General features: G+C 41.2%; 1 protein-coding gene across 3 annotated transcripts in view; it reads left to right on the plus strand.

The window, feature by feature from the left end:
- The first annotated feature begins 6 nt into the window (after positions 1–6).
- Positions 7–24,953, plus strand: part of eif2a (eukaryotic translation initiation factor 2A) — a 61,130-nt gene continuing 36,183 nt past the window's right edge. The window contains exons 1-4 of one of the 3 annotated variants that reach the window (XM_060834544.1): positions 7–132; positions 21,004–21,073; positions 22,880–22,954; positions 24,264–24,382. In XM_060834544.1, coding sequence (XP_060690527.1) covers positions 105–132; positions 21,004–21,073; positions 22,880–22,954; positions 24,264–24,382 — 292 coding nt within the window. In that variant the 5' untranslated portion in view covers positions 7–104. Of the gene's footprint in view, positions 133–907; positions 946–20,885; positions 20,912–21,003; positions 21,074–22,879; positions 22,955–24,263; positions 24,383–24,953 lie in introns of those variants that run through there. The other 2 variants (XM_060834546.1, XM_060834545.1) reach the window with 2 other exon arrangements.

Genomic DNA, 24,953 nt, shown 5'->3' on the forward strand with positions numbered 1-24,953 from the left:
AGGGGAGGCGGGGCATGTCGCCGTGGAGAACGGAGGCGCGCTGTCCGGAGCGGTTTGTGGATCCGGCGAGGGGGCGTGGCCGGTGATGACACTTCCGGTTGAAGATGGCGCAGTCCACGCCGCTGCTGGCAGGTTGGTGCAGGGTCTGATTAAAATGGAGCAAGGCTACCTTTCCCTTCCTAACCCAATTTATTCTTTGTCGGAGGCCCTGGCATTGCTAAGAATTAAATATATTTGCACGTGATTTTGTAGAGATCGCCATTTATTTTTCGTACCGTACGGAAGGAGGCCATTCTGCCGATCGTGTCAACCCTGTCCCTCCAGTCCCCATCCATTCTGGTCCCATTTTTCACTTCTCAGCCTTGTCTGCTGTAGCGTTTGAAGCGTTCATCTAAATGCTACTTAAATGCCTTGAGAGTTACTGCCTCGATCGCCCTTTCAGGAGCTGGTGAAGTCAACCTTTCGCGTGTAAGCCTTCAAGTCCTGAAGAAGGGTTACACTTAAAGTTGATTTCTCCACCTCCTGATGCTGCCTGGCTTGCTGTGTTCTTCCAGCCTCCTACTTGTTTATCTTGGATTCCAGCATCTGCTTTTTTTTTTGGTCTCCTCACCCTTTCAGGCAGTGGTTTTCAGATTCCCAGACCCTCTTTACCTCAAATTCTTTTCTGTTCCTTGCCTTACAACTGCACCTTTTGGTTACTGAGTCCTCTACAAAGAGGAGACGCTTCTCCCTCCCACCGCTCAAGAAATTTACACTGGAGTGACCAGTTTGAGATGTGTAATCAGATTATCTTCTAAGGTGGGGTGACCAGAACTGCTAACAAGGCCAGCAATTTTTGCCCATTGCTACTCACTCTTGAACTGACTGCTGTCTCTGACCATTTCAGAGGTCGGTTAAGAGTCAGCCATATTGCGTGGGAATGGAGCTGTATGTAGGCCAAACTCGGTAAGAATTGTAGATTTCTTTCACAAAAGACCTTTCTTCAATCATATGAGATTTCACAAATGTCAGTGTTAATATCCAGGTCACCATTTCTGAGCCAGTTTTCAGTTCCGGGGTTTATTATTAGTTGCTATGTTAAGATTTGAACCCATGTTTCCAGAGGGATAGCCCAGGCTGCTGGATGCCTTAATTGATATTCAGCAGTGGGCTGGGGTACCTGCAAATGTCTGCCAAGTAGTCAGATTGAATCTGAGTTGAGAGTGCGATGTTTGGCTCTGCTTGTAATTAATTGGAGAGGTCATAGTTTATGGCTAAGGAATTTAGCTTTATGTAGATTTAAAATACAGATGAGGAGGAATTCTTCCCAAAGGATCATGAATCTGTTGAATTCACTCCCTTGGGACACTGAATAAATTTAAGGAGGCAATAGATAGATTTTTGTTTAGTAATGGATAAAAAGGATATGGGAGTGGGCAGGAGAGTGGAGTTCAGGTTGGGATGAGATTTGCTATGATTGTGTTAAATAGTGAAAAGCCACAAACTTGAGTTACCTACTTTTTGTCTTTGGATCTTATGTTCATTTAAAGGCTTGAAATTTGGCTGGACATTTACCTTCTTTCCAGAGAGGTTGGATTGGTGTGATGAAGGATAACTTGCTTGATGTTTGCTAACGCAGCAGAAAACTAGACGAGTTGTGAAGTGATAAAAGCAGGTCTAACAATGCTGGAATTGGAGTCATAGATCCATACTTCATTGAAACAGATCCTTTTGTCCAACTTGTCTGCACCGAACACACATCTCAGTCTGACCTACTCCCATTTGCCAGCATTTGGCCCATAAACCTATATTCAATGCATTGATTAATAAGGGCAAGTGTACCAAATACCTCCTTCACTACCCTGTCTACACATGGCTCCACCTTCAAGGAGCTTTGAAGCTGCACGTCAAGGTCTCTTTGTTCAGCAATACACCCCGGAACCCTACCATTAAGTTTAAAGTCTGGTTGAAGATTTGTAGCTCGGGTGTCCATTGTTGTGGTTCTGTTCGCCGAGCTGGAAGTTTTTGCTGCAAACGTTTCGTTCCCTGGCTAGGGAACATCATCAGTGCTATTGGAGCCTCCTGTGAAGCGCTGCTGTGATGTTTCTTCCGGTATTTATAGTGGTTTGTTCTTGCCGCTTCCGGGTGTCAGTTTCAGCTGTAGTAGTTTGTATGTGGGGTCCAGGTCGATGTGTCTGTTGATGGACGTTCTTGCCGCTTCCGGGTGTCAGTTTCAGCTGTAGTGGTTTGTATATGGGGTCCAGGTCCATGTGTCTGTTAATGGAGTTTGTGGATGAATGCCATGCCTCTAGGAATTCCCTGGCTGTTCTCTGTCTGGCTTGTCCTATGATGGTAGTGTTTTCCCAGTCAAATTCATGTTCCTGGTTGTCTGAGTGTATGGCTACTAGGGATAGCTGGTCATGTCGTTTTGTGGCTAGCTGATGTTCATGGATGCGGATTGTTAGCTGTCTTCCTGTTTGTTCTATATAGTGTTTTGTGCAGTCCTTGCATGGTATTTTGTAAACTACGTTAGTTTGGCTCGTGCTGGCTATTGGGTCCTTTGTTCTAGTGAGTTGTTGTCTGAGTGTGGAAGTTGGCTTGTGTGCTGTTATGAGTCCTAAGTGTCGCAGTAGTCTGGCTGTCAGTTCTGAGACGCTCCTGACGTATGGTAGTGTGGCTAGTCCTTTTGGTTGTGGTATGTCCTCGTTCCGTGGTCTATCTCTTAGGCATCTGGTGATAAAGTTGCATGGGTATCCGTTTTTGGCGAATACCTTGTATAGGTGTTCCTCTTCCTCTTTTCGCAGTTCTGGTGTACTGCAGTGTGTTGTGGCTCTTTTGAATAGTGTCCTGATGCAGCTTCGTTTGTGTGTGTTGGGGTGGTTACTTTCATAGTTTAGGACTTGGTCTGTGTGTGTTGGTTTCCTGTGTACCCTTGTGGTGAATTCTCCATTAAGTGTATAAGTCCTGCCTTGGTTTGCTTTTCCAAAATGCAGCACATCCCATTTTTCTAAATTAACCTCCATCTGCCACTCCTCAGCCCATTGGCCCATCTGATCAAGGACTTGTTGTACTCTTAGATAACCTTCTTCACTGTCCACTACACCACCAATTTTGGTGTCATCTGCAAACTTACTAACCAATCCTGCTATAGTCACATTCAAACCATTAATATTAATGACAAAAAGCATTGGAAACACACCGATCCTTGTGTCACACCACTGGTCACAGGCCTCCAGTCCGACAAACGACCCTGTGTCTCCTACCTTCAAGCCAATTTTGTATCCAAATGCAGGCTCTCCTGGATTCCATGTGATCTAACCTTGCTAACAATTTAACTATGCGGAAACTTCCTGAAGTCAATATAGACAATGCCCACCACTCTGCCTTCGTCAACCTTTTTTGTCATTTCTTCAAAAAACTCAATCGTGATAGTGAGACATAATTTCCGACGCAAAAAGCCTTGTTGGCTATCTGTAGTTAGTCCTGGCCTTTCCAAATGCAGTACAACCTCAATTATCTGAACATCAATTGTCTGAATTTCGGATTATCTGAATGAGATCTCAAGGTCCCATAAAAGCGGCAGTAGACAACTCAGCAATCAGTTATCAGTTAAACAGCATTATGGTGTGCATTGCCGGAAAACTGAGAAATGTCCAATAACCGGCATTCAAATTACCGCTTGTTTACGATAGATCAGTTATTGCTTAAGCAGCATTATGGCATCCATTGCTGGATAACCGGCACTCATAAATTACTGTTTGTTTATGATCACATCGATTATCTGAACAATCAATTATCCAAACAAAATACTCCCCACACATTTCATTTGATAATCGAGGTTCTACTGTACGTGCAGATCCTGTCCCTCAGCATCCCCTCCAACAACTTACCCACCACTGACATCAGGCTCACCAATCTGTAATTCCCTGGCTTTTCCTTACCACCCTTCTTAAATAGCAGCACCACACTACTGCCCTCCAGTCTTCTGGCACCTCACCCTGGCTACAGATGATACAAATAACTCAGCAAGGCACCTAGCAATCACTTCCCTAGCTTCCCACAAAGGTCTGGGATACGCCTGATCAGGTCCCAGGGATTTATCCCATCTTTATGCATCTTAAGACATCCAGCACCACCACCACCTCCACCTCTTGTAGTATGGACACTTTTCAAAATATCACAACTTTATTTCTCGAAGTTCTCTAAATTCCATATCCTTCTCAACAGTAAATATTGATGTGAAATACTTGTTTAGTATCTCACCCATCTCCTGTGGTTCCACACATAGATAGCCTTGTTGATCTAGGTCAGGTAGCAATCTGTTAAGGGAGAAACAGGAAAAGATTCAAGTGGTTGGCCTTTTTATCAGAAGCTGGACTGTATCTTAGGTTTGTTTGGTTTTTGGTTGCTTTGTGATGAGAAAATATCTTAATGCCTTCAGATCATTGGACATAGAAGTAATGAAACAGTTTATAGTCTTTCTTCCTCGTAAATTGAGACTTTGAATTCTTGTTTGCATATCGGTGATTGCTGAGCAGGACAATCTCAAATTGAGTCAGTGTCAATCCCAGGTGAGTCCAACAAAGCTCTGCAAGCTACATTAAACTTTGAAAGTAGGCCTTTTACAGCACATCTATTCGGGCAAGATGCAGTATAACCAGAAATAAGATAAGTCTTACTTATTGAGATTTGTCACATAGATGATGATGGCACATCTATAATCATTGTGGTGAAAGGAATTTGGGGCTGCCACTTTGGAACTCCTCATCACCCCTTTAGTTGTCTCCCACTTTCTTAAAATCCACCCTTTTCCTTTAGATCATCTCACAGAGTCATACAGCATGGAAACAGATCCTTCAGTCCCACCATGTTCCCAAAGTAAACTAGTTTCACTTGCCTCAATTTGGCCTATATCACTCCAAGCCTTTCCTGTTCATGAACTTCATTCAAATATCTTTTAAACATTGTAACCGTACCTGCATCCACTCCTTCCTCTGGAAGCTATTTCACCCACGAACCACTGTCTGTGTGAATAGTTGCCCCCATGTCCTTTTTAAATTTCTTTCTCCTCACCTTAAAAATATACCCCCTAGTTTTGAATTTCCCCCACTTAGGGAAAAAGCCCCTTACTATTCACCTTATCTATTCCCCTCATGTTATATAAACCTCTGAAAGGTCACCCTTCAACCTGTTATGCTCCAGTGAATAAAGTCCCAGCCTATCCAGTCAAATTTTTATAATTCAAACCCTCCATTTCCGGCAACATCCTGGTAAATCTTTTCTGAACCCTGTCCAATTTAATAATGCCCTTCCTATAACTGGGCGACCAGAACTGGAGACAGTACACCAAAATCCTGTGCGACCTCAACATGACATCCCAACTCCTATACTCAGAGATCTAAACAATGTCGGTAAATGCGCTAAATACCTGGTTACTTGTGATGCAAATTTCAAAGACTTACGTACCCGAACTCCTTTGTCTCTCTGTTCTACACCACCACCCAGGTCCCTCCTATTAATTGAATGAGTCCTGCCCTTGTTTGTTTTACCAGAATGCAATACCTAACATTTGTCCAAATTAAACTCCAGCTGCCATCCCTCAACCCATTGACCTAATTGATCAAAATCTTTTTTTTCTTCATTTGTGGGACTTGGGCATTGTTTGCTGGCCAGCATTGATAGCCCACCCCTATTTGCCCTTGAGAAGGTGGTGGTGAGCTGCCTTCTTGAATCGCTGCAGTCCCCTTGCTGTGAGTTGACCCACAATGCCGGTAGGGAGGGAGTTCCAGGATTTTGACCCAATAACTATGAAGGAACATATATCCAAGTTCGGGTGGTGGATGGCTTGGAGGGGAACTTGCAGGTGATGGTGTTACCAAGTACCTGCTGCCCTTATCCTTCTAAGTGGAAGTGGTTGTGGGTTTGTAAGGTGCTGTCTAAGGATCTTTGGTGAATTTCTGCAGTGCGTTTTGTGGATAGCACACACTGCTGCTACTGAGCGCCGGTGGTAGAGGGATTGAATGTTTGTAGATTTGGTGCCAGTGAAGCATGTTGCTTCGTCCTGGATGGTGTCAAGCTTCTTCAGTGTTGTTGGAGCTGCACTCATCCAGGCAAATGGGGAGTATTCTATCACACTCCTGACTTGTGCCTTGTAGATGGTGGATAGACTTTGGGATATCAGGAGGTGAGTTACTCATCACAGTATCTCTAGTCCCTGACCTGTTCTTGCAGCCACTGTGTTTATGTGGTGAGTCCAGTTGAGTTTCTCGTCAGTGGTAACCCCAAGGATGTTGACAGTGGGGTTGATGGTTATGGATGAGCTTTCCCTTGAATGTCAAGGTGATTAGAGTATCTCTTATTGGTGATGGTCATTGTCTGGCATTTGTGTTACTTGTCACTTGTTGGCCCAAGCCTGGGCATTGTCCAGATCTTGTTGCATTTGAGCACAGACTGCTTCAGTATCTGAGGAGTTGTGAATGGTGCTGAATGCTGTGCAATCATCGACAAACATCCCCACTTCTGACCTTATGACAGAGGGAAGGTCATTGATGAAGCAGCTGAAGTTTGTTGGGCAGAGGGTACTACCCTGAGGGACTCCTGCAGACACGTCCTGGAGCTGAGATGACTGACCCTCCACAACCACAACCATCTTCCTTTGTGCCAGGTATGACTCTAACCAGGAGAGTTTTTGCCCCCTGTTACCCATTGACTCCAGTTTTGCCGGGGCTTCTTGATACCATACTCAGCCAAGGGTTGTCACTCTCACCTCACCTCTGGAATTCAGCTCTTTTGTCCATGTTTGAACCAAAGCTGTAATGAGATCAGGAGTTGAGTGACCCTGGCAAAACCCAAACTGGACGTCACTGAGCAGTTTGTTGCTGAGCAGTTGTTGTTTGACAGCACTGTTGATGACCTCATCCATCACTTTACTGATGATGGAGGGTAGACTCATTGGGTGGCAATTGGCCAGGTTGGATTTGTCCTGCTTTTTGTGCACAGGACATACCCGGGCAGTTTTCCACATTATCGGGTAGGTGCCAGTATTGTAACTGTACTGGAAGAGCTTGGCGAGGGGAACAACAAGTTCTGGAGCACACGTCTTCAGCACTGTTGCTGGATGTTATCAAGGCCCATTGCCTTTGCAGTATCCAGTGCCTCCAGCCATTTCTTGGTATCACGTGGAGTGAATCGAATTGGCTCGAGGCTGGTATCAATGTCTAGCAGTTATATCCTTTAAGACCCAACCAGTTCAATCAGTAATGCTGCTGCCGAGCCATTCTTGATGGTGGACAGTGAAATCCCCCCCAAGAGTACATTTTTCACCCTTGCCACCTCGGTACTTCCTCCAAGTATTGTTCAATATGAAGGAGTATTGATTTGTCAGCCAGAGGAGGACGGTACGTGGTAACCAGTAAGAGGTTTCCTTGCCCGTGTTTAACCTGATGCCATGAGACTTCATGGGGGTCTGCAATTGATGTCAAGGACTCCCAGGGCAATTCCCTCCTTACTGTATACCACTGTGCCACCACCTCTGCTGGGTCTGATCTGCCGGTGAGGCAGGACATATCCAGGGATGTCATACTGGTGTCTGGAGTGTTACCTGTAAGGTATGATTCTATAAGAATGACTGTCAGGCTGTTGCTTGACTAGTCTGTGAGATAGCTCTCCCAATTGCGGCACTAGCCCCCAGATGTCACCCTGTCCTTCACCATGGGGAGGCGATGGCCTAGTGGTATTATTCCTTGACTATTAATCCAGAAATCCAGAGTAGTGTTCTGGGGACCTACGATCAAATCCCACCATGGCAGATAGTGGAATTTGAATTCAATTAAAAAAATCTGGAATTAAGAGTTGACTGATGACCATGAAACCATTGTCAATTGTCAGAAAAATCTATCTGGTTCACTAATGTTCTTTAGGGAAGGAAATCTGCCATCCTTACCTGGTCTTACGTATTGTGAGTCCAGAGCCATAGCACTATGGTTGACTCTCAACTGCGCTCTGAAATGGCCTAGCAAGCCACTCAGTTGTATCAATGTCTAGAAAGTATTTCTATTCTTAGATAACCTCCTCCACTGTCCACTGAACCAACAATATTAGTGTCATCCACACACTTGCTAATCATGCTTCCTATATTCTCATCCAAATCATTTATATCAATGACAAACAAATGTGGGCCCCTTACCTATCCCTGTAGGCCTCCAGTCTGAAAAAACAGCCTTCCACCAACACCCTACGCCTCCTACTGTGAATCTAACTATTAAGCTCACCCTAAGTCCCACGGGATCTAACTTTACTAATTTGTCTACCAAGCAGAACCTTGTCAAAAGCTTTACAAAAGTCTCTCAGAATCTCTTGTAATTCCTCCCATTTGAAGTTCTTCGGCATAGTTCTGCTATCTCAGTATGAGTCATGGTGATTGTTAAAATGATTTAATGTGGGTATACCTGTCCTTCACAACATAATTTTTTCACCTAAGGCATATGGAGAAAATAAGTCTGAAATTCAGGTAATAAGTCAAATAATAATTCAAAAGTACATGTAAAATATTTATTATGATTTACTTTCAAAGAAATTAAATTGTAAGCATTTTAGATGCAGTTAAAAGCATTTTTGAGATGAAAGTTTGTACACCAGTTTAAATGAAAAATTCACAAGTGAAATTTGTCAAACGTCTTAAGTTTCATAACACTTCACATGCAATTAATTATGTTGATGTAATTACATAAAATATTAATGAACTAAAATACATTATCGGAACAAAGGATGCTTCAGTTTCATTTTGAAGAGGACAAACTCTCTCTGAGTAGTTTACTGCCATGTACACTTAATTCTGGTGAAGGATCTACATAAACATGAAATATTTCAATGGAGGAAATTAATCCATTTTTAAACAAGCACTATCCTTAATACAAAGAAAAGATTTTCATTCATTTGGCCATTCTAAGTTTCTTTGACTGACTATAATTCTTTTGTAAGACAAAGCTGCACTTTGGGAAAAAAACGATACATGTCCTGTGGTGTATAGGAGATAAAAATAGTGTTGTCTGTGAACACTTGCTTGGCCTAAATGTGCCATGAATGATATTGAACAACTTTCAAACTGAATTCTTTGTACTCTTGAGATAGGAGCTTTATAATGCTGTTCACTTAAAACAAAAAATGTGAAGTAGTTACATTGACTTTGGAGTTTTTTTATTCATTGGAATTTTGCAGTGACCTAATTGAAAGAAACTGATTCGGAATAGACACGTTTAGGTGATTTTCAGTGAATGACTTCATGGTGATTAAAATTAAGCCAGGTTTTGTATATTATCTCTGGTTTTGACTTCTTTGAGCCAGTCTTCCAATCATATACTAAATTTACAATGTGACGAAGTTGCTCCTTTGACAAAGTTATGCATTCCTTGGCTTTCTTTTCAGAGAGGTCGTAAATGATACAGATTCTGAAAAGTCTGGAGGTGATGGGTTTTAGGGCCAAGTTGATAATAGCTAACAGAGACTGCCTCAGGCAGAAGGCATTCAAGTGTTTAAAAAAAAACCCTTGTTCAATGAAAGGGGAGTGACCAGTTCTCCCAGCTCAGCTTCTCTCTGGTTTGGTTTGTTTTCAGCAGTAGTGTGAAGAAAAACTGCCAAACCCAAAGAAGCAGGTTCAGGCTGGTACTCTCTCTGATTTATATCCTGTAAGAACCGGTGTTTGAGTTTACCTTTTGTGCCATGGGGTGTTTATGGGGATTGTTGCAAGTGTTTGGAACAGCATCATTATGTTAGCAAAGTCTGTTGGGTTTTCAGATAGGTTAAGTTATTTGGTAATCTGTTTTGTTTGTGTTTCATTCAATAATCTTGTAAAAAAAATTCTATTTTGTTTAAAACTAAGTAGTTTGACCAGCTGATTCTCTCCTGAAATATCCACTCTACACCTGCTTAAAACAAATGGCAAAGGTAGGGTCTGGGCTACCTTCTTGAAATATTTTGAGGGGCCTGGCCTGGTCCCTGACAACAAATAATAAGCAACAGAGGTGGATTTAAATCTTCCTCAACTAGCCGCCCTCAGTTTTTACCCCCATAAATTTGAGTGTGTCCACAACTCTGCTGGCCATATACTAACTCACATCAAGTTACCATTCATCTTTCACTTCTGCTTTTATTGGCCTGTATTGTTTTTCGGTCTGTCAAATTTTTCCTGATGAAGGGCTTATGCTCGAAACGTCGAATTCTCTATTCCTGAGATGCTGCCTAACCTGCTGTGCTTTGACCAGCAACACATTTGCAGCTGTGATCTCCAGCATCTGCAGACCTCATTTTTTACTCGAAAATTTTACAGTTCTCATATTTATTTTGAGATCACTCTATGGCCTTGCCCACCCTTTTCTGTAATCTTCTCCTCCAGCCCCCACAACCTAAGATCCCTCCACTCATCTAATTCTGCTCTCTAACACATCTCAGATTTTTAATTCCTTCACTATTGGTTCAGTTGCCTAGACCCTAAGCTCTGGCACTCCCTCCTGAAATCTTGCTTCTCTTTCATCTTTTGAGATACCTCTTAAAAATATACTTTTTTGACCAAGTATTTAACCACTTATTGTAATATTTCCAAATGCAACTTAGTGTCAATCTTTGTTTCATTCCAGCTAGGCACCTTGGGATATTTTGCACCAGTAGGGCACAATATAAGTTCTTCATGAGTTCTTTTGAGTCTCATGCTACATCACCACATACCAGCTGGAATCTCTATTCAACCCCATGCTTTTGGCATCAATTTGGTCTAGTCAGCTGAGCCAACCAGCTCCCTAAGGAGTTCCGATCACCATGGCTACGTGCATTTTTGTATAATGTAGCCTCGAGCAATGAATTGTGATATTTGGGGCGCTATTTTAATTCCATTATGTGACTGGTCAGCAATTTCACCCATTCTTACTCTTCGCCATTGGTCTGTGTTGGAAGGATTTGCAGGTTTATACTGAACCTGTTTGACGACATTATGATCATGCCTTTCTTGGCCATCAATTTCTAGAGTGGGACTTGAACTGGAATATAACCCACTCCTCCTCAAGACCTCCACTTTGTAACAAAGGAGTAGAAGTAGATAAGTATGCTCTTGACTATCGCCTCTTGACTTCATTATTCTAAATCATGGTTAACCATTTCTACCAAGGCTATATTCCTGTACCAGTCCCATATCATAGGATCATGGACTCTCTACAGTTTGGAAAGAGGCCATTTGGCCCATCAATTCTACACTCCCACTCCATTCCCAAAACCCCGCATTTAGAATGACAACTTCCCCAACCACCACCACTAGCCTGCACATCTCTGGACACTATGGGGCCATTTCCCATGGCCAATCCACATAACCTGAATATCTTTGCACTGTGGAAGGAGACCAGAATACTTGGCGGAAACCCACGTAGACATTGGGAGAATGTGCAAACTGCACACAGACAGTCATCCAATGCTGGAATCAGACTCAGATCCCTGGCACTGTGAAGCAGCAGTACTAATAACTGAGGCACTGTACTACCCCATATCCCTTCATAATCTTAATATCAAGAAAGCTGTTGATCTCTTGTCTTGAATATAGTCAGTTATTGAACTTGTACAGCCTCTTGGGCACAGAAATCCTTTTTGTTCACCACAGCTGAGCGAAGAAATTGCTTTTCATTTCTGTACTAAATGGCTTGCACCTTATTCTGAAATTTGCATCTAACCTATACAATCCTTAACAATTTTTAAAATTTTCCATGAGAATTCTTCTCATTCTTCAAAACTCTCAAGAATGCAGGCTGATCTCCTCAATCCTTCTTCATAGGACAGTCTGACCATCTTGTGAATTCAGTCTGGTGAACCTCCATTGCACTTCCGAGATGGCAAATACATCCTTCCTTATGTCAGGGATCCAAAGCTACACACAGGACTCCAGCTGCAATTTCATCAATCTCATCTTTACTGTAGTACTCAAATCCACGCATGATAATGCTATCATTACGTTTGCTAAGTGCTTATGTTGCTGCCCTGCCGCCGCCGCCACCACCGCCGCAAAACACTCAGACACAGTATAGTGTTACCTCCTTCATCTTTATTCTGGGCCCTGGAGGGAGAGAGAACGATTGCCTATGTGCAGAGAGACATGAATTCACAGTCTTCTCTGGACAGCAGTTTTTCAATGAACTATATAGTCATTTTATGGGGGGTGGGGGGAGCATCCAGATAAGGCAACATACATATTGATTGGGTGACCATTCCAATCAGCGTGCATCAACAATAAAGATTAAGCCATCTGGTGTTACACAATGAATAATTGGTTTCACATAATGTATACTTTTCACCTTGTTAACTGACATTACATACTGAATGCTACCTCATCTTGTTAAATGGTCAAAATAATTAATGCTTTTCCACCTTGTTAACCCATTACCCTTGCCTGCAGTACCCCATTATTAACTTATCTGAACTGAGTCATGCTCAGCTGAACCTCTTCTTTCACAAAATTTCGAACTTAATTCTTTCCCTGCCTGCTTATACCCTAAACAAATTCTCACTTGAGACACTGCCTTTTGGTTTTTGGTGACTTAGAAATAAGATCCCTTTGGACATCAACACTTACTGATCTTTTACAATTCAAGAAGTATTCTACACCTCCATTTACCCTACTAAAAAATGGAAAACCTCAAATTTATCCATATTATGTTCCATCTGCCATGTTTTTGCTCAATCATGCAGCCTGTGAAAATCCTGTTAAAGCCCTTTCATGATGTCCTCACGACCCACATTCCTACTTAGTTTTGTGTCATCTGCAAATTTGGATTTACCAGGATGTTGCTGGGAATAGAGTGTTTGATTTATTAAAAATAGGCTGGGGTGTTTTTCATTCGAGCATGGGAAGTTGAGGGATGACCTTATTGAAGTTTATAAATCATGAGGAGCATAAATAAGATAAATGACAAAATGTTTTCCCTAGGGTGGAGGCATTCACAACTAGGCAGCATATTTTAAAGCTGAGAGGAGAAAGTTTTAACAAGGACATGAAGCGTGATGTTTTACACAGAGGGAAGTGGAGAGTGTGTGGAATGAACTGCCAGAGGAAGTGATGGATGCAGGTATAGCCATATTTAGAAGAAATTTGGATAGGTTTGTGAATAGGAAAGGTTTGGAGGGAAATGAGCCAAATGCAGGCAGATGGGACGGGTTTAGTTTGGGCTCATGGTCGGCACAGACAAATTGGACCGAAGGGTCTCTTTCCATGCTGTAGAACTCTGAGTTAATGTAGCAGAATTTAAATTCAGATGTGTTGTCAGACACTAACTCACATATAACAAAGAACGTCTCCATATCTAAATTATTGATATCAATCATGAAAAACTGGGACCCAAACACTGATCCTTGTAATGCTCAGCAGTCACAGCCTGCCAACCTGAAGATGAAACATTTATTAGTCCTCCCTGTTTTATTTTCCATTGACAAATTCTCAATCCATGTCGATATATTACCACATATACATGTGGTCTAATTTTATCTGCTGGCTTCCTGTGTGGGACCCTACCAGAAGCTTTCTAAGAATCCAAATACTCAATGTGCACGGGTTCCTCCTTTATCCTGTGTGAGTAATATCCTCAAAAGCTTGTCAAATGTGATTTGCCTTTCATAAATCCATGTTGATGTTTTGCATTCATATCATTAATCTCTAAGTATCCAGTTATCACAATTATTCGAATCAACTTTAGTAACTTCAATACCGCTGATGGCACTCGCAAGTCCGTCATTCCCCATTTTCTCTCTCCCTTCCTGAAATAGTAGGTTTCCATTTACAATCTTCTAATCTGCAGGCACCATTCTAGAATCTTTGGAATTTCAAAAGACCACACCAGTGCATCCACTATTCCTGGTGTTGCATTTTTCAACAGTGTAGGATGTTGATTATTTGGGTTGCAATGAATTGTAAATTTTAGACCCATTAATTGATCCAGTTTTTTTTTGCTAATAATTTATTCCAGTTACTCATTCTGACTAATCTGTTGGATCTCAATTATTTCTGTTTGACCTGTTGTGAAAATAGACACGCTATTTAATAATTAGTAGTGCCATTTTATTACTCCCGTTATACATTCTCTATCTCTCTCTCTCTCTCTCTCTGTCTGCCCGTAATGGGCTCACATTTGTTTTTTTCAAATCCTTTCTTTTCACGTATCATTAGAAGTTTTTATTCATTTGTTCTGATATTTCCAGATAATTGAATTTCATTTGCTGTTTTCCCTTCATTCATCAGCTCGTTAATCTGCCTTTATTAAATCCACAAACTTCAAATTGTTATTGAAAAGGTGTCCAGGCTAAATCATAGTTTTTTTGTGCTTATTTCAAACAATAACTTAGTCAGCTTTGGCATAAAAAAATGCAGTGAATAGTGAGAATGCAATGGATACAATATACGTTAAGTTTCAGAATACCTTTCTGAAATTACCAGACAGGGTACCTTTGGGGATGATTAGGGGTAGAGTAACAAAATGAATTAAAAACTGCTTATGAGGGAAGAAGCAGAGGATTGAGTTTCCCAGGACTCTGGACCAGGAGGCCTGGGTTCATGTCCCACCTGCTCTAGAGGTTGTTTCGAAAAATAGGTTAAGTTGAATTATAGAATCCCTGCTGTGTGGAAGCAGGCCATTTGGCCCACTGAGTCCACACTGACCCTCCTAAGAGCATCCTACCCAGACCCACCCCCCTATCCTGTCCCTTTAACCATACATTACCCATGGTTAATGCACCTAACCTGCACATCTTTGACAAAGTAAAATTAAATAGGTTAAATAAAACAAAGATACAGAAATTTGGAATTCAGGTCAGTTTCTCAGAATGGTTGAAAATGAATCCTTGTGTCCTTTTATTGAGATTACGCTATTACGCTGCAGTGTATTAATCACATTCTCTACTCCAGGCAATTGTGCAAGGTAGATCATTGAAGGTATTTAAAAGAGGACACAGATTTTTGAAATATCAAGGAGTAGAGGGTCATGAGATGGTGTGAAAGGGGAATTGAGCCTGGGGCAGATCAGTCTTGATCTTATAATATGATGGGGAAAGCTAGAGGGGCTGAATGGCCTACTCCTACTCCTGTTTCTTATACTGGAACACATTTTATTCGAAAGCATGAGGGGCTTACCCTCATAGCAGAGATAAGGGCAGAGACAGGAGAATTTATAAGAGGTAGCTGGTGGAGAAAGTAAATATTGCTGTATTTTTATCTTCGAGGAAGACACAAGTCTCCCTGAAGTAATTAAAATCCGAGAGTCAAGTGGGAATATGCAAGTGAAAAAATTAGTCAAAGATAAGTGCAGTTGGAAAAAATAGCAGTGGGACTGAAAGTAGACAAATTTCCTGAGATCCAATGATCTTCATTCTGGAATGTTGACAGAGATGCAGATAGAGATAATGAGTCTATTCCTGATCATCTTTCAAACGCTATTAACTCTGCAATGGTGTCTGCAGATTGAAAGGCAACAAAAATAACCCCACTGTTTAAGAAAGGAAAGAGATAGAAAGCGGTGAATAAAAGACTGGCAAGCTTGACTTTAATCAGACTTAAAATGTTGGAATACTGTATGTTAAAATGTGATTAAGGTATGTTGACAATGTTAGTATTTGAGCGGGCAGAGTTGCATGAATTTTTGAAGAGAGAATTACTTTTGACAAACCTAATAGAGTCTTTTAAGGATGTTACCAGCAGAGTCGATAAGGAGTAACCTGTGATGTATTTTGGAAGTTTTGCAAGTCTTAAAGTCCCTGACAGGAGGATAGTAAACAAAATTAAAATGTTTGAGATTGGGGGTAATATACTGTCATATACTGAGGGGTAATTAACTGGCGTAGAGCAGACAGTAGGAATAAATGCGTCATTTTCACTATGCCCAGTGAAGAAGTGCCAAAATCATTGCTTTTCCCAGTGTAAAGCAATGATTTGGATATGGGGGCAAATGAGCATTTCTCCGAGTTGTAGATGACACATTCCCATGAAGTTTTGAGAGCTGTGAGGAGGAAGCATGAAAAGACGTAGACCCTCTCTCATACGCTCACACGTTCGCTTCCACACTCTCTCACACGTGCACCCTCTCACAAACCTAAACCCCTTTACACTCACACACATAGACACACTCTCTCACAGACACTCATACCCATCCCACACACGAGGTTGGTGGGCAAGAGCATGGTACATGGAACTGAATGTGGATTAATGTGAGGTTATCCACTTTGGTGGAAGGAACCAAAGTGCAGAGTATTTCTTAATTTGTGGGAAATTAGAAAGTATTGATATCCAAAGGGATGTAAATGTTTTTGTTGATAAGTCACTGGATGCAAATGTGCAGGTCCAGCAAACCTGTATGTTAGCCTTTGTTGTAAGAAGATTTGAGTACGTGGTAAAGAAGATTAGTTTCAATTATATGGAACACTGGTAAGTCTGCACTGAGTGTATTGTATGCATTTCTAGGCCTTTGCCGAAAGAGGGATGAATTTATTGTGGAGGGAGTACAGCAGCATCAGTGTTATGGACCAGACCACTTCAAAATATTTTAAGAAAGTAGCCTTGACCCTAGCTTTTACTCATTTTCATATAAAGTGTTTGTCGTAGATGCAATAACACAACCAAAAAAAAGACGGATTTAGAATAATTTAACTCTTAGAAACTTAACAGAATAATAGATACAGTAGCTTTTACTAATTAACTGGTCCAATATAGTAATATGCTATAAACATATCACTTGGCAAAAGAGGCATATTCAGATACAGATTCTCAATGCAGTTCTCCAATCCAGGAGGTAAAAAACATCAAGAGAAAATTCAGAGAGAATAGCAGCTAAGAGACATTCACTGAAACTTCCAACTCTGTTGAGACCCCAACAGCTTCTGATCCTACTTAGAAATCCTGACCTGTAAGAGCATACAGGTCTGCATTTAAAAAAAACCCAAGGCCTCTGAAGCTGTTTATCCAAGTGGTTTTCAGTAGCTAGCTCACTACCTCTGCCTTACAACCCCTCTTCAAAATAAAAACAGGACAAAATAACCTCTTAAAGTGACATCACACCAGACTGAACCCTAGGATTTCTTTAATTGATTTAGGTACTGAATTTTTATTCCCTGATGCTTAGAAATATAAGCTGCGATTTTGTAGAAATTTACTAAATTGTTAAAGGGATTGGCATGGTAGATGCTGAATCACCGAATTGTTATGGAGTAGAATGAAGCCATTTGGGCCACAGTGTTTACACTAGCTCTCCAAATCAGCATGGCATAGTGCCATTCTCCCACCCATTTCACGTAGGCCTGCATATTCATCTAATGCCCTCTCCCTCAGTTGAATCTGACTACTCCACACTTTCAGGTAATGCCTTTCAGATCAGAAACTATTCCCACTGATGAAAGGATCAAGAATGAGAAAGCACAGATTTTAAAGTGATTTGCAAAAAGAGCAAGAAAAATTCCTTTCACGAATGTGAACAGTTTCTCCTTATCTGCTATTCTGGGCTACTTATGATTTTGAAAATTTCAATCAAATCTCATCTCAACCTTTTCCTCTCCAAGGAAAAGAGTCCTAATTTCTCCACGCTATCTTCAAAACTGATGTTTCTCACCCCAGGAATCATTCTCGTCAACCTGTTCTGTACTCCAGTGTGTTTGTGTCCTTCTTAAAGTGTGTCATACTTGGTTCTCATTATCCACGGAACCGCTACCTGCAGATCCATGTAATCCTGAGGTCGACCCCAGATCCCATCTCTTTTTTTCCCCATTGCCTTGTCTAATTTGCCTCAGTAAGCTGATTGCGCAGTCCTTTGTGGAACATGGGATTATTATCCATATTGTTGTTATCTATTCCCCTATCCCTTGCTTGTTAATGAGGATTGAGTGAACTTGAGCTGAGATCTGGGGTTGGCATAACTTCCCTGCTCTATAATGTAGGGCACAATGAATAAAGCCTAAGTTACTGTATACTTGATTAACCATAGTGCTATTCTCTATTCTAGTGCTATCTGTCTCTCCCAGTATTTTGTGCACTCTGGTGTTGTTCTCTAATGTTTTCTTCTGGTTCCTGCACCCCTGCAGAATTAGTTTACAGCCTCCTCAACAGCACTAGCAAAAAGTATTGCATAAGTACTTAGTCCTGGCTCTTTTTAACTGTCCCACTTGTATGGGTACCAACTCCCCCAGGACCAATCCCAGAACTTAAAGCTCTCCCTCCTTCACCATCTTTCAACCACGCATTGATCTGTCTTACCTTCCTATTTCTATATGTTTCTATATTCACTTATGTTTGATACTGGGAGTAAACAGAAATTATTACTTGTGACATCTTGCTTGCTAATGTTTTATCTGGCTTCCTGAGTCCTGAATACATTACCCGTCCTATCTGTGCAATTGGCATCAAGGTGACCCACGTCCTCTGGTTTTGCTCCTTCCTGCAGAAGAATTAGTTGCAGGTCACTCAATGACATCCTTGACCCGGGCACCACGTGGGCAAACATATCATCCTAAAGTCATGTCAGTGGCCATACAAGAACCTGTCTGTTTCTCTCACTAATGATTTTCCATTCTCTACAGCTTTTCTACTTCTTTTCCTTCCCTCCTATACCATGTGCTTGACACATGTTGAACTTCCCTGAGGAATTATCACCCTCAACACAATCCAGACTGGACAACCGATTCTTGAGCAGGACCTCAGGGAATTCATACACTGCTTGTCTGGTTCTCTTGCCTTGATGAAGGGAATTTGCCCGCAGTGTTGATTCTCCTGCTCCTCGGATGCTGCCTGACCTGCTGTGCTTTTCCACACCACACACTCAACTCTGGTTCTCTTGTCCTGCCTGGTGATCAACAATTTTGCCAGCCTGGATAGCGAAGTCCACCTTAGCAGTGTGTAACTCAATTACAAGATTGGGAAAGAACCACAATGCAGTTTTAAGGGAATAGCTTGTCTTCAGTTTGTCGCATATGTCGTGCAGTTGTGAATATTGCAATTCTAACAACAGTCTTTCAAGTAAAAATATCTAATTGAAAAGATATGATATATAATATCTTGAAATATTCAGTGATCTGGGAATTGATTCTGTTAATAGACACCACTGTCAAATTTGGGTGTGTAAGATTATCTCACATATATTCAGAGGATTTCTCTCCTTCCTTCTTTTTCCTGGAGTTTGAACAGTTTAGGTCAATATTCAAAGAACGACAGTCAGTCGGAGATGAAATGATTTAGGAACAAGACATAAGAAATAGGAGTTGAAGTAAGGCCCATCATGGCTGATGGGCATTTCAATGCCACTTACCTGTATCCCTTAGTTCCTTGCAAGATGTACAAGTTATCACTCTCTGCCTTGAAGACAGTTAACGTCGCAACCTCCACTGTGCTCCGTGGCAATGAATTCCAGAGGCCCACTGCTTTCATGCTGAAGAAATGTCTCCTCATTTCCGTTCTAAATTGACCCCCTCTAGTTCTAAGGCTGTGTCCATGGGTCCTAGTATCCCCACCTTTTGGAAACAATTTCCCAGCATCCACCCTTTCTAAGCCATGCATTATCTTGTAAGTTTCTATTAGATCCCCTGTCAATCTTCTAAACGCTAATGCATACAATCCCAGGATCATCAGCTGTTCATCGTATGTTAGGCCAACCATTCCAGGGATCATCTATGTGAATCTCTGCTGGACACTTTCCAGTGCCAGTATGTCCTTCCTGAAGTGTAGGGCCTAAAACTGGGGCCTAACCAGAGCTTTATAAAGTCTCAGTAGCACATCACAGCTTTTACATTCCAACCCTCTTGAGATAAATGACAATATTACCTTTGATTTCTTAACCACGGACTCAACCTGCAAGTCAACTTTTAGAGAATCCTGTACTAGCACTCCAAGATCCCTTTGTACTTTGGCTGGGGTAACTGGAAGAATATGCTTTGAGGAGGCAACACTCTGCCCTTCTGAATCCTGTTGTTTAAGCTCGGAGATCAGTTGTGTGTACATAGTTGAAGTAAGTGATTGGTTAAGTGTGGTATCCCAGAATTAAAGAGAGGTGTATCATTGGAACACACCAATGTGTGAACAATAACTGGGACAAGCTGAACAGTAATACAATACCCTTCTGGTCTGAAATGTTTCACTTCCACTGGACTATGAGGAATCACTGAGGTGAGGAGAGTGTTAAGTAGTCATCAAATGTTGCAAGGACAGTACTTTATATTAAGAAAACATTCACTGCAATCCAAAAACCATGAATTGTTTTGAAATGCTTCAAGATATTGTGACAGTAGAAACATATCTTTTTCTTTTCCCTATTGTAGTAAATATTCTTTAATTTGCACATTCTTTTTGTATTGAATCATGTTCCCATCAGATTGGAGGACAAATTAATTCCTGGATTTGAGAATAAAACTTGTTTACAATGATATTTTCAGTTTGCTAATTTTTAAAGCCTGGCTGATGACCTGGTTACCAGATTGCACACATGGCGCTGGACAAATATTTCTCAGTGTTAACTGAAAGAAAACATAAATGATAATAACTATTTTAGAAATAGGTAAAGTTTTAGATTTTAAAGGCATCAAAGCACATGGAGAAAGAGTGGGGGAAGGGAAGGGAGTGGAGTGGTTGCAGTGAGGATGAGGGTTGTTCTAACTTTGTTGAATGTCATTCTGTTTAGATTTTAATAGATAAGGAGTTCTATCTAGTAAATTGATTCCTTTATTTTCTTATGAAACCAGTTGCTGAAGAAAAAATTGCCAGGAGTTGCAATATTCTAAAAATAGAATATTGAAATAAACATGTTTCAGAGCTTGAATTACATAGTGCTGTTCTGAATCTCCCAATATGTGAACGTCATGTTGATAACTGTAACACAATTCCTGACTTGTATGTGATCTGACTAAACATATGTGATCAGCAAACTTGGAAGCCATGTTTAATGTCAGTTTCACCTTTTGGTATAGTGAAACAATAATATTCTGAATGAAGTGTGAAATGTTTTTACAGTGAACCTGTATAATTGTGTGTTACAGTTCGAGGCTCAGAAGGAATCTATATGCTCAACGGCCCTCCGACTTATACAGAAAATAGCTCTTTCACAAGGTATTTTAAATTCAGCTGTTTCTATTGCACTTGTGATTTTTGTGTTGATTGCGGCTCAACATTTAGATGAAAACCCTAGCAAGAAAATCATTTCAGTGTTAACTGTGACTCAGTTGGTCGTATTCTGAGTCAGCAAGTTGTGAGGTCACGCCCCTATTCCAAGGGCTTGCACACAAAAATCAGATGAAGCAGGACAGCACTGTTGATGGTTATGTCTCTAAATCGAGATCGCCGTCTTGATTCCCACGGACTTACTTTGGAAGAGACCAGGGTAGTTCTCAATGGTGTTCTTATCAGTATTTGTCCCTGAAATAAGACCATAAAAACACATTACTAGGTGATTGTCACATTGCTGTTTGCAGGAGCCTGCTGCATGCAAATTGGGTAACCCATTTCCTGCATGACAACAATGGCAATGTTTTAGAAGTACTTATTTGGCTGTAAAACCATTTGGGAGATCCTTTGCAAGTGAGAAACTATGAAAATCTATAAATACAAGTCTGTCTATGTTTAGAAGCTGAAGCTATGTCCACTGTGTTTCAGCATAAAATGAGAGGACATGGGAATTACATCTACAGTGCTAAGTCAAAATTCCTCAGAATGATGGGGTCATGCATTGGGACCAAGACCAGAAGTCGTGTATTTCTGTCTGAGTAAAGAGGTCCAGAGGTTGATTAGTTCTGCACCACTCTTTGTCAGCTGCTTAGCCCAATTGTAGCATGGTCAGTTGCAGAACCCCATGTGGCTGTGAGAGCTTTATAAAGAGTAGAATTGGAAGAGGAATGGGTGACTGACCAACATTGTAGCAGCCCTAGATAAAATGGTTGAAGTTGAAAGTGGAGCAGGAAGATTGGCAAAGATCCATTCATCAACCATCTGTGTCTCTACTCCATCAGCCAGCAACTTACAGACACTATGGAGAGTTGCCCACTCCCTTTACACAAAGAGAATGCTTTAAATCATGAGGAAACTAGAATTAAAATAAGTTTGAAGCACCAATTGTATCGATTGTTTATCATCTTACCAACAGGAAATCCCGCATAACCTAATGGATTTTGCTTCATTGGATTTTGTGTCATTTAGATTAGATTACTTACAGTGTGGAAACAAGACCACACCGACCCACCGAAACGCGGCTCACCCATACCCCTACCTTAACCCCTTCACCAAACACTACGGGCAATTTAGCGTGGCCAGATCACCTAACCTACACATTTTTGGACTGTGGGAGGAAACCGGAGCACCCGGAGGAAACCCACGCAGACACGGGGAGAATGTGCAAACTCCACACAGTCAGTCGCCTGAGTCGGGAATTGAACCCAGGTCTCTGGCGCGTGAGGCAGCAGTGCTAACCACTGTGCCACCGTGCCGCCCAATCATAGCATCCCTACTACAGTGTGGAACCATGCCATTTGGCCCATTGAGTCCACACTGACGCTCCAACGAGCATCCCTCACAAACCCACCCCTCCTCCCTTTTACCCATATTTCCAGTTGCTAATTACCTAACCTACACATCACAGTGCAACATGGGCAACGACCTATCCTGCACATCTTTGGACTGGGGGGGAAAACCCATGCACATACAGGCAGTCACCTGAGAATTGAACCCGAGTCCTTGGTGCTGTGAGGCAACAGTGCTAACCAATGAGCCACCATGCCACCCTAAATGTGCACTATGTCAATATTTTCATGAATTTACTTGGGGAAAGCTGATTTTCTGCAGAGAAACGTAAGAGAATATTTTCAATACATTATTTTTCTAATCCTTCTATTAATCATGTTCTTTCCATTTTGTGTTTTGCAGAGAAGACAGCAAAAATTGCAAAGGCTTCACTTTCAGCAATGATGGTTCCCTGTTTGCTTGGTGTAATGGTGAAAAGTCAGTAGCAACCTTCAGTTTCTTGTCACTGAGCTTTCTACATGTAAAATGAGTCACATACTTTAAGGTTCCATCTTTAACCAGGTTGCAGTCCCACCAAAAACAAAATCAGTCCACTGTTGGACCTTAGACTGCTGAAAAGTTTCATTTTTTCATTTAGTTGCTTGCTCATGTTACCATCTTTTAAAGTGGTGTGTTGATGTACAAATGAGCAAAAGAACTTAAGAAATGTCACACTTCACTGGGGTAGTGCATTGGAAATCAAGACCTGATATTCCCAAATTGTCACAAAAGTTCAAAACTTTACAAAAGTATACAAAATCCTCACTTTATCGGTGTTGGACAGACTAGGTTAACATAAAACACGATCAGGTTTCTGCATTTAGCAAGAACCATTAATAATTATAAATAATTAGATTCTAATCACAGGTAAGCACTGACTAAATTCTGAACCCTCTTCTAAAACCCCCTCTATACATGTACTCACAGACATGGGTACGAGGAAAAAAATACTGGAGAAACTGCTAAATAATGGCAGTCTTCCTGATTTGATGGAGTATTCCTTTTAAATCCTTCAGTTCTCTGATCTTTTCCTTCAAGTCCTCTCTCTCCTTCACAGGAGGCATAGAGCAGCTGATTCGTAAATTATGAACTCTTTGATTTATTGGTTAAAAGCAACAGCTTACAGCAACTGGTAGAAGGCAGTAAACTGGATTTCTTCATGATTTAGGTGTTTTTTACTGGAGTGAGAAAAACACACTATCTGTCCTTTCAGTGGTCCAAAGGCTAGTATCATTCATACTAACTAAGCATTCAGCTACCTAGGAGACAAACAGATAGTTATTGTCACAACTGGTGACAACTCCACAAACCAATTATCAACCTGTTGTTTGCCAAATTTCACTTAGTACCGACACCCCCTTTAACCCCAAAGCCAGCCCATGTACAAATGTCTTATACCACTGCTTGAACAAAACAGATGAGCTTTAATAACTTGTTTTTTGAAAGTACAACAATTCTGTCCTCAATATTTTTCTGTAGAATAGTCATCTTCCCAGTTCAGACCACTATTAGAGTAAAGTAAAAAGATGTGGTCTTGACGGAAGGTAAAATTTGATAGACAGGATACCATTAGATGAATGAATGCACCAGTCCCTGTATGCATGTCGCTATTTGATCTATATTTTTCAACATGCTGCTCATAGCCAGTTAATCAACCCTTTCCTTTTTAGCTATCATGTTGTATTGATTATTCAGCAACCACTTGTGATAAGCTTTTGTTTGAATAATTTATCCTCTTTCTCTCTAGTGTAAATATTGTGAATACCCGAGACAGTCGGTTATTACACACACTTGACCTACCTAGAGTGACTTTGCTGGAATTCTCTCCTCAAAGCAATATCTTGACAACGTGGCAACCTTACATGAGTGAGTAACTCAGTGTAGAGTAGTTCCTTGTTCACCACTTTGTCCTTTTGTTCTTACGTCAATAATACTTTTCATGAGACTGCTTAAAAAGAGGAGAGGTGGGTTGTATTTGGTTCAAGGAAATGTCAGTGTGACAGTATTTATTTTGTTAAAATATGACTGCCCCATGCGATGTCTGACTTGTTGCAGAGAAAATAATAAGCCAGGATTTTCCATCAAGTGACAGGGGGCTGCCAGATGACAGCCATTGCTGTCCAACCTTTTTGTTTTCATTAGTCACATAAGTGCAAACTATGGAGGCTTGCAAACACACATTCCAGTCAAATGGTATATGTCTTGGAATGAACAGATCATGGTTTTCCACTATAATATGATGTTTCCAGCAATGATGAAACCATATGATGTAGCAGAAGTAGGCCATTCAGCCCATTGTGCATGCTCCACCATTTATGGTTCATGGCTAATCTGATTGTCAACATGACTTTCCTGCCTTTCCCCCCACCCCTTGATTTCCTTACAGATTAAAAGTATGCCTGTCTCAGCCTTGAAAATACTTAATGATGTAGCTTTT

This window comes from Hemiscyllium ocellatum, chromosome 13 (assembly GCF_020745735.1).
Source record: "Hemiscyllium ocellatum isolate sHemOce1 chromosome 13, sHemOce1.pat.X.cur, whole genome shotgun sequence".
In the NCBI taxonomy this organism is placed as follows: Eukaryota; Metazoa; Chordata; class Chondrichthyes; order Orectolobiformes; family Hemiscylliidae; genus Hemiscyllium; species Hemiscyllium ocellatum.